Source organism: Sciurus vulgaris (genome assembly GCF_902686455.1).
Source record: "Sciurus vulgaris genome assembly, chromosome: 11".
NCBI lineage: Eukaryota > Metazoa > Chordata > Mammalia > Rodentia > Sciuridae > Sciurus > Sciurus vulgaris.
The window spans coordinates 63,701,889-63,713,354 of NC_136472.1; the positions used below are offsets into that span (position 1 = coordinate 63,701,889).

The following is an 11,466-nucleotide window of genomic DNA, read 5'->3' on the forward strand; positions in this document are numbered from 1 at the left end:
TGAACTATTTGCACAAACAATATGGTTTGTGCTGAATGCCTGCTTTTCTTCTGGGAGCATGGGCTTTTGGTATACATCAGTCAAAGGCTGCTTCCATGACCTTTTCTTGATAAGAACACTGATGCTGAGTATCTAACAAGCTTCCCTGGTAGACAACATTTCATCTTTATCCTCACAACTCATTTCTGGGGAAATTAAGTGCATCCTGAGTGACTACTGGGAGATAACACTTGGAATCCTGTGCATGATGTTCCTGGACTTCACCCTAAGTACCTTTTCTTTCTGCTGGTAGTGCTTTGCATCTTTTCACTGTAATAAATCATAGTTCTTGCAAGTTGTCCTGGTGAATCAGCAAAGCTGGGGCTAATCTGGGGACCTCCCAAACACAGTTGAGTAACTGCTATATTAGCTGACTAATATCAGTGTAAATAACTGATTGTACTAACATGAATCATGACCTGTTGGCATTCTAATGCTGTTTGTAATGCCACTGCTGGTTTGAATTCATAGGCTCCTATAAATAAGAGATCTTTTATAGTAAAGGGACCTTTTGTCCCTACTTCTACTCCCATGCAGGAGCTTCCTGTATAAGGCTAAAGTTTTACCACCAGTTTAGCAAGACTCTCATAGTTGAAGGACTCTATTAGTTAATCCTTTAAATCATTTTCCTGCTCTCCCAAGCGGGCTTTTGCTCAGCTCCCCTTGGGGCCTATAGTTGTCTAGCTATGCTGTGTACAGTCTTCTTCAATGGCAAACTAATTGTGATGGATTATAACAAATAATGCTTTAAATCCACATGTATTAATTTAGGTCCCTTCATTTCTTCCTCTGCCTTTATGCTATAATTATTGTATGTATTATATTTACATACACTCCACAAAAATGTTATGATTTTTACCTGAAACTTCCATGTGCATTTTCAAGAAATTAAGAGGAAAATTGTCTTTTATATTTATCCAGATATTTACCATTTGTGATACTCTTCTTTCTTTCCTGGAAATTGGAGTTACCATCTGGTATCATTTCCCTTCAGCCTGATGAACTTCCCTTGCATTTCTTGTTCTACATGTCTGCTGGTAATGAATTCCCTGTTTTTCTTTGATCTGAAAACATCTCTATTTTGTTTTAAGCCTTGAAAGATAGCTTCTCTGCTTATGGAATTCTGGTTTAACAGATTTTTTTTTAAAGTCTACACTTTAAAGCTGGTCCAGTGCCTTCTGGCTTTCAGTTTTTCTGATGAGGATTTAGTGGTAGGTTGAAGTATTCTTTCCTTACATGCAGTGTGTCACTCTTCTCTGGATGCTTTCAGGATTTTCTTTTTTCTTTGATTTTCAGCACTTTGACAATGATATTACTAAGCATGTTCTTCTTCACATTTATCTTGCTTGGGTTTGTGCAGAGACTCACAAATCTGTAAATTTGTATCTTTAGCCATGTTTAGGAAGTTTTGTCATTATTTTCTCTCCTCCACCCCCAGAGATTCTAGTTACTCATATGTCAGACAGTTTGATATTGTGCTACAGGTCTCTAAGGCTCTATTCATTTCTTCCAATTTTTTCTATCTTTCTTTGCATTGAATACTTTCTATTGATCTATCTTCAGGTTTACTGATTCTTATGAGTAATTGAATGTCAATAAATTAGAAAATTAATATGAAATGATCAAATGCCTTTTTAAAAACTATAATAGAAACACAAAAACAGAAAATCTGAATAGTTCTGTATTTATTTAAAGAACAAAATATGTGATAAAAGAAACTTTTCCTGTAAAGAAAGCTTCATTCCCAAATGATTTCACTGGTTAACTCTTTTAAATATTGAAAGAATAAATAATATAAAACTTCTGTACAAACTAGCTATTGTGAATTGAGCTGTTATAAACATTGTGTCTATGTTACTGTAGTGTGCTGATTTTAAGTCCTTTGGGTATAAACCGAGGAGTGGGATGCCTGGGTCAAAAGGTGGGTCCATTCCAAATTTTCTGAGGATTATGGGGGTATGAAAAATGGTGGAATGAGACAGACATCATTACCCTATATACATGTATGATTATATGAATGGTATGAATCTATATCGTGCACAACCATAGAAATGAATTGATGTACCCCATTTGTGTACAGTGAATCAAAATGCAGTCTATAAAAAGTAAAAAAATTTAAAAAAACTTCTATGCAGCCTGGAGAATATTTCCCAACTGATTTATAAGGCAAGAACAATCATTAATACCAAAACATAACAGGAATGTTACAAGAAAAGAAAATTACTAGTCACTATCTTTCATAAATATAGATCCAAAAATCCTCAACTCAAGGTTAGCAAATTGAATCCAGAAATTTATAAAAAAGATAATATATCACATTCAAATATACAGCACATTTCAGAAATGCAATTTTGACTTCACATCCAAAAAGAAATCACTATAAAGTAAAGGAAAAATGCCATATAATTACTTCAATAATTCTGAATTTTTTTTTATAAAATTCATAACTCAAACATAGGAGAAACAACTCAAACATGGGTAAGGAATACAAGGAAACTTCTTTTACACAACAAGGGATTTTACAAAACAAATAAACCCAAACCCCTAAACTAACACTGATATTATTCTCAGTGGTGAAATAGTGAATGTTTTCCTCTAAAGAGAGGAGAAAGGCAAGAATGTTCTCTTTTCTTCTCTTGAACATTATACTAAAGCTCCTAGCCAATGCAACAGGCAAATAAAATTAATAAAATTACATTAATTCTAAAGGAAGAATGCAACTCATTGTTTGCAGATGACATGGTAGTGTACATAGAAAGTCCCAAGAAATCTACAAAAATTGAGGATATTTCAGAATTTAAAATCTGTACATAAAAACCCAATTGTGTTCTTCTGCACTAGCAATGAACATATGGAAAACAAAAAAGTTATTCTTAACTTTTTGGTGCATTATAATTATACGTAATAGTGGGATTTATTATACTACATTTGTACATGCACATAACATAATTTGATCAATCTCTTTCTCCTTTACCTCCCCTTTCCCTTCTCTCCTGCCTCCCCCTCATCTCCTTCCTCTACTCAACTGATCTCCTTTCTATTTTTATTGTTGTCTTAATTCATGCATTAGCATTATGCATAAAAGTGAGATTCATTGTGGAATTTTCATACATGGACATAGTAGATTTCATTCCCCAGTACTTCCCCATGTCCTCCTATTCTCTTTCCCTCTTGATCCCAATCCTCTATGCTGTTAGTCTCCCTTCTATTTTTTTTATGGTAAATTTTTTAAAAAATTTATTTGTATTGTAAACAAATGGGATACATCTTGTTTCTCTGTACATGAAGTAGAGGCATACCATTTGTGTAATCATATATTTACCTAGGGTAATGGTTTTTGATTCATTCTGTTAATATTTCCCCCCCACCCCTCCCACCCCTCTTTCCCCTCTATACAGTCCCTCCTTCCTCCATTCTTGTTCCCCTCCCACCCCCACTTATGTGTCATCATCCACTTATCAGCGAGATCATTCATCCTTTGGTTTTTTGAGATTGGCTTATCTCACTTAGCATGATATTCTCCAATTTCATCCATTTGCCTGCAAATGCCATAATTTTATTTTTTATGGCTGTATATATATATATATATATATATATATATATACACAATTCCATTGTGGATATATATATATATATATATATATATATACACCACAGTTTCTTTATCCATTCATTAATTGAAGGGCATCTAGGTTGGTTCCACAGTCTGGCTATTGTGAATTGAGCAGCTATGAACATTGATGTGGCTGTATCTCTGTAGTATGCTGATTTTAAGTCCTTTGGGTATAGGCCAAGGAGTGGGATAGCTGGGTCAAATGGTAATTCCATTCCAAGTTTTCTAAGGAATCTCCACACTGATTTCCAGAGTGGCTGCACTAATTTGCATCCCCACCAGCAATGTATGAGTGTACCTTTTCCCCCACATCCTCACCAACACCTATTGTTGCTTGTGTTCTTGATAATTGCCATTCTAATTGGGGTGAGATGGAATCTTAGGGTAGTTTTAATTTGCATTTCTCTTATTACTAGAGATGTTGAACATTTTTTCATATATCTGTTGATTGCTTATACATCTTCTTCTGTGAAGTGTCTATTCATTTCCTTAGCCCATTTGTTGATTTCCCTTCTATTTTTGTGAGAACTTTTTTATTCCTTTTTTCCTAACAGGAAAACAAAAAATCTAAATACCATTTGTAATATCATCACAAAACATAAATCTAACAAAATATGTACAAAATATTTATACCCAAATTCACAAAATAGTGTTGAATGAGATAAATTTTATAAATTTTAGAAAGTCAAAGACTTTGTAAAATGGCCAAAGTTAAATGCTGGCAAGTCCAAATGTTGGCAAGGATATGAAACGAGTGAAATCTTCCTACATTCCTGGTAGGATGTAGTTCTTTCAAACTACAGGTTGATAGTTACTTATAGAGTGATGTATTCATTTTGCATTTACCCTGCAATTCAAAAATTTACAGAAATTTGTAAATTCCCCAAATTTTGTTGGATATGTTTATAAAAGCTTTTTATTTAAACAGCCTAAAACTAGAAGCAACCCATATGTCCATTAACAGAAGAACAGATAAACAAATTAAGGTATATCCTTACATGTAATAATACTTGGCAGGAAAAAAGAGTAAATAGATTAATCTCAAAAGCCTTATAATAGCATAAGAATCTACAAATATTTTAATAAAAATTTTAATTAAAATGTTAACCAAAAGAAGTCAGATGCAAAAGATCACATATTATATTCTTCTTTGTTTATATGAAGTTTTAGAAAAGGCAAAACTAATTTGTGTTTAGAAAAATCAAAACAGTCATGACCCCAAGATAAGAGGATTAAGTGGAATATGGCACAAGGGAACTTTCTAGAAAATTGAATTGTTCTCTTTCTTGACAGTGATATTGGTTATATATATGTATGTATTTTTCAAAACTCCTCAAGTTGTACCCTTGAGATTTGTATGTTCTATTGTATATAAATCATACCCTAGCTACAATGAAAGAAAGATGTTTACATTTTTCTCTAATTAGCAAGTTAGATTTTATTTTCATTAATTCCATATAAAACCCGAATATTTATTTAGGTTACCTTATAAAAGAAGTTTATATATTTGGAAATTGATTTCTTTTCCCCTTGCTTTTCTTTCACTTCCTTCTAAAAACCATAGTATGTGAGATAAGGTGGGTGACCACTGCGAGAAAAACTATAGCAGAAAACTCGCACTGGAATTTTGTCATTTGGACCTTGGGCAGGCCTATAATTTGAATGTGTGACTCTAGAAATGGTTGCTATGGTGATAAACCACTTTACTTAAATAGCATGTATTTTACTCAAAATTCAGAGAAATGGTAACAGTTTCTAGTAATCATGCACTGGTATTAACTTGCAGGGGTATGCCTAGAGCTTACAGGTTTTGCATCCATTATCGTCAGATAAGTTCATCAGGTTAAGGTGGCAATGAATAAATGAAATATATTTAGCCCAGTTCCTTGTTACATATCTTCCCTTGCACATATGGAACCCCCTATTCAAGATTAATAATATGAGGTGGAGAAATCAAGCCAAGGGTATTGAATTACAAAAAGGTGAAACTGGAGGAGACCTTGTAAGGTCATCTTTTCCATCATTCTGCCTCCAGTAGGACTGACTATTCTTCAACAGTTACAAATGGCTAAGAATTTGTCAAAGATGAAGAGCAATTGAAATACTGCTTGGGGCAGCCCCTGGTGTGACTGACTGTAGCACTAGGGGTGACCTCTGTCTCCACAGTGTCTTCTTCACTTTATAGATTTTAATTTTATATGTGTGTATTTATAAATCCTTAGTCTTTCTTTTTAGACTGAAGAACTCTCTTATAAAGAAACTGTCACCCTTTAATCATATTAATAGTCTAACTGCAAACCTTCTCTGGGGCCTTTACATATTTTCAGCCTGGTTTCAGTGTTTTAAGTAAAAATTCATCATAATTTTATATACGGATACAAGTATTGCCCCTTAATATCTAAGATGCTTTCTGATGATAGCAAGGTTTTCTGGTCCACTCTACGGTGGTGCTTTAAAGATGCATATCTTCGGAGCATAGTCTACAGTGGTTTTTAGATCTTCTCATGGACTGACAAATAGATGGCCAGTAGTCTCATGATGGTCATTTAGGACCTTTCCCCCTAGAACTGAATATTGAAATTCTTCTGTCATTTTTCTCCCTCTTTGTACAGTCTTATGGGAGCTCCTCTCCTTCTATTTGCCTTTCATGACCTGCAAGATCTCGTAGCCTTGGCAATTTCACTTTTCATTTCTCTGTCCTATTACTTACGAAACTGTAAAATTGCATCAGTGACAGCATAGATCCCTGAGGAATCCCACCAGCTATGAGTGAAGAAAAGGAGAAACCTAAAACTCAGATAATCTATAACCTAAGAAAAGAAATCTCTGAAAAAGTAAGATTTGTTCACAGTCCTCAAAAAAGCCTGGAAGCTGGAATTTATTTTAGTTGTTTATATTCCAAGAACTTGACTCTTTGTGGAGAAAACTACAGCTTGACCTAAAGGCACTGGGGTAGCCATTGTGCATCTATGTTCTGTTAGCATCAGAGAAAGGTTTCAGTTGAGGGGTACTTAAAAGGGGAGTCCCAGACTCTTTAGAAAAACTGTTTAGAAAAGTGATTCTGCTTCCTAAACAATGCCATTCTAAACTTAATGCAATTGCAAATGAACAAAGAGAAATTGTAAGGCAAAAGTGCACACATACACACACAGGATTTTACAGGTTAAACCTGTATACACAGGAGCTTCTAAGTATTTGCAATAAACATTTGCATAAAGGTAAGCATGTTTGCACTGATGCTATGAGGGGGTAAAGGAGCACGTCGGTGATTTGTTTCAGTGCAGCTAGTTTTAGGCCGATTTTGAGACTTAAAATGTGGTCATATATTAGTTCTAACATGTATTAAATATCAAATTGACAAAGAAGTAAGAATACAGACTCCTTTATATGCTGAGGGTTAAGATTATCAGTTGATACAGATGCAGTGGAAGGTAATAGGATGACATCTTTTAAAATTATAAATCCATATAGCTTTTGATCCAGAAATTCTACTTCTAAAATATATATTCCATCAATAATAGTGACACATGGGAAATGACAAAAGTCCAAGACTATGTGTAGCAGTGTTACATGTTCTAGTAAAGGACTGGAAACAACCTGAATCTCCATTGTGAAGGGGCTGATTAAATAAACAGGAGAATTACTGCCTAGCCAGAAAAAAGAATGAGCACTCTTTTTAAGAACTGACACAGAATGATCTTCAGGACATTCATTAGTTTAAAAAAGTCGAGATATAAAAGAGTGCTTACAGTGTGGGCTACTCTTGGTGTATAAAGGGTGAAAGAAAGCATATAGGTAGACGGATTGAGTATGAACTGTTGAGATTGCCATTATTAGACTGTTTTTGACCTGCAAACAAAGGAAATGACAACCAGTTCCATTTGGTTGCATATATTTTCTTGAAGATGCATAAAATCTCTCCAGAAGTATACACTGTAAATTGACAACATCGTTGTCTTTTACGGGGACAGAACTGAATTAAATAGGGACAAGGAGGATATTTTAAACATTGTGAATATTAAATTCTATTTACTACCCATTTTAGTTTTTTGTTCTTTTTAGATATACATGGCAGTAGAATGTATTTTCACATATTATACATACATGGAGTAGGTATACTACTCCATGGTGTATGACTTATTCTAACTAGGATTCCATTCTTGTCATTGAACATGATGTGGACTTACGCTGGTTGTTTATTCATATATGAACATAGGAAAGTTATGTGCAATTCATTTTACTGTATTTCCCATTTTAAAAATCACTTAAACTATAAATAAATGTGGTCGAGGGATATAATTTTTTAAATTTCCTGTATAATTAAATAAATTTCATGTTTCTACCCGAAAGCAACTGAATATTTTTATTTAGTTTCTTTTTTCCTTCTTTTTTTCAGGGAATTATATTAAGATATTGTATCCAAAGTGTCAAAGTCTGTACAATTTGGGGGGTTAAAAACAACATTTCCATCCCTAACCATAGAGATTATTTCTGAGTATTTCTTCCTGGATCTGTTAGTCTACTTTAAGGACTGAAGTACATTAACAAATGAAAACAGTGAGGAAGAATGGAAACGTTAAGCCAGATATGAATATAAGCACATTAAAAGAAATGACTGAAGCTCTGTTATATTTGAATAATATTAGTTGCAATGAAATATTGAAAAACATTTCCTCAACTATTTGGATAATAACTCAGAATCCAAGTAGAAATGTCAAAAGAGAGGAAGCGTTACACTTAGATTCATCTTTTAATAGGATTTGTATATAAAGTTAATTAAATTTTATGAATTGAAATTTCTAAATAGGTTGCATGTTTTGGACTACATTAAAGAAAGCTATGTGTCCTCAGTCAGATACCATTAAGAGTCCCATATCCTCACCGAATTGATGAATATAAGGAATTTCAACAAGAGGAAACGACCCATGTTAGCGAATGTTAAAGACTTTTAAATATATTCTGCTTCTTTAAAGAATACACAGAAGCAACTAAGAAGTTTTCTTAGGGGTAAAAAGTAAGAGAAAAGGACCTTTTTACATTTCAGAATTTTTACAAAATTCTTCAAGGTACAGAATGCTTTTTAAGTATTACCTGCTCAAGAATTAGCATACATTGTTATAAAGTCAGACACGAGTGAGGGTCTGAAGAGGCACATATTTGAAGATTGTCTGCAATAAACAGACATCAGGTAGATCTTCTCTTTCTTGAAATATAGATACTACCAGAAAGTATAAATGATCTGAAATTTTTTTGCAACTTTAGGAAGTCATTTATTCATTGAGCATACACACACACACACACACACACACATATTAAGTGTATACTACTGTTTATAAAATGTACTTATTGTATATGAGTTTGAATGATCAAAGAAATGTCAGATTAATTTGCTTTGTGTTATGTATAATTTTTTTCACATTTTTGAAAATTGTTAACCTGTGTACTCTGGCTTTCAGTTAACCAGAGAATTAAACCTGTGAACCCTTTCTCAGAGTGTGTGTGTAGGCGAGAGCTAGTTGTATCTGTACCCCATGCCCTGGCTTGTCCTGCTTTATAGGTCTCCTAGAACATTTTGTACTCTTTTAGAACTCTATGCTCAGTTTCATTTAATTAAAAGCGATCACTTAAAATGAACCAAAGGTCAAAGTAGACTCTGCTTCCCTCATGACACAGGATTTGAGACTGGTCCTCTTCTGCTTAGAGTGAGGTGACCTGAGAACCTCTAGTTGCCTGAGAAAATTCATCTGCTTGTTTTGTGCTTTAAGCTCACAAAGTACTTTTTCATGGCCACCCCCTAAGTTCATTCTCATAATCTAAGTAAACATGCAATTATTATTTCCATATCCCTTAACCAGTAAAGAGTGAAGACTTGAAGACTGCCCAAGTGGTGTGACTGGGAATAGAAGTCAGTTCCTGGATTCGTGCAGGAGAATGGTGAGGATGTGATAGTCGGTGATGTGCAGCAACTTTGTACCCTACTGGGCAGGCACATGTCATTTTGCATGACAGAAGTTTTGAAATTGAGCCTGTATGGTTTGCTTCACATCAAACACTAAACAAGTCAGTTGGCTTAAAGGCTTAAAGGTGATAAAGGATGCAGTGTCACACATGGGAGGCTGAAGCAGGAGAATTGCAAGTCTGAGATCAATCTCAGCAACTTAGCGAGGCCCTAAGGATTTAGTAAGACTCTGTCTCAAAATAAAACATAAAAAAAAAGGGCTGGTGATGGGGCTCAGTGGTTAAGCTACCCTGAGTTCAATCCCTGGTACCAAAAAAAAAAAAAAAAAAAAATTGATAAAGGATATTTTTGTAGGGATTTAATAATAAGTTTATGGTGACTGTTTTGTGTCCCAAATTAGAATGCTTCAACTTGCAAATCCTGAATGACAGTGTAATTCTTTGAATTGATGTTTAATTTTTGTGTCTGAAAATTAATTCAGGTCTTTTATTTGTAGACCACTGCTTATGAAAAGAAATTACTTGCAGCCAGTAAGAAGCCAAATACAGAAGACTTTGACACGTGCTGTTCTATTTCCACCTCTAGCAAACTCCTTCCAGCTGAAGTCAAGGGAGAACTGGAGAAAAACCCTGCGACTCCAACCAAATCCACTGCTAAATCTACTGCCCTGCTTCGATCCAAAAAAAAACTCTAAGGCTCCCTCCAGTGCTGAACAGTACAAAAACAAACTGCTCTCTCTAGTGCTAAAGGGAGGACCTAGGAGGGAAAAGGACAGAACTATACCGAGGAGGGTTGTTTTAGCTCGGCTGAGCCCTGCCTTGTGTTTGTACCAGGTTAAAACTGAAGCTAGTTATCTCCTAAGCAGTGTAAAGCACAGGGTATTGAAGGACAGCCACCAACAGGCCTGATGTCAGGCTGCGACTGAAATCAACGAAAGATGTATCCAAGGTTTGCTTTGGGAGTCGGGGCAGATGCCTTCAGTGGAAGGCTGCAGGCATACTTGCTCAGTTTTACTTCGGATTCTTGCATTTAGGCACAGTTATTTGCAGGGGAAAAAGCAAAAGGCCGAATATGGTAATGGAGGTTCCAAATAATTATGTGCACTTTGCACTAGAAGACTTTGTTAGAAAATTACTAATAAACTTGCCATAGGCATTATGGCAGAAGTGCTTCAGTCCTTCACATGTGTTTTTGTGATTTTAGGTTGCTGTAGATTGTTTAGGACAACTTATTTTAAACATAGAAAAATAGGACATTTTGTAACTGCTTGCCATTAACTGCTGCTAAATTCTCAATGTATTGATTAAGTCAATAAAAAACCAGATGTTACCCATGCACGTTAATTTTTATGTTAACAAGGAGTGAATATGAGAAGGTCCTGTAACCCTTGGACAGTAGTTGGCCTGTTGCTGCATTGATAGGCACACATCTTGGGGAAGGGCATGAGGTGGATACGGGGAAGATACATCATTAATCTTAGTACTGGAAATATCTCCTTTCCACCCAGCTAAATAATTTTGCCATCCAGAGGTTAAGCTGGATGAATGAATGTTTCTTTTGGCGTCCCAATTTTTATTTTATTTTATTTTAATTGAAAATCATAAATTTACATAGGGCAATATTGTTTGATTCATTGTTATTTTTTCCCTTCCCCCCACCCCTCCAACCCCTCTTTTCCCTCTATACAGTCCTTCTTTCTCCATTCTTACCACCCACCTTATCCCTAACCCTAAACCTAACCCTAACCCTAACGCTAACCCCTCCTACCCCCCCTTATATGTCCTCATTCGCTTATCAGCGAGATCATCCGTCCTTTAGTTTTTTGAGATTGGCTTATCTCACTTAGCATGATATT

General features: G+C 35.0%; 1 protein-coding gene across 1 annotated transcript in view; it reads left to right on the forward strand.

Annotated features, from left to right (window-relative positions):
• The window catches only part of STK33 (serine/threonine kinase 33), a 253,978-nt gene extending 243,604 nt beyond the window's left edge, over nucleotides 1–10,374 (forward strand). The window contains 1 exon segment of the mRNA XM_079105738.1: nucleotides 10,108–10,374. Coding sequence (XP_078961864.1) covers nucleotides 10,108–10,305 — 198 coding nt within the window. The 3' untranslated portion in view covers nucleotides 10,306–10,374.
• The last annotated feature ends 1,092 nt before the right edge of the window (nucleotides 10,375–11,466 follow it).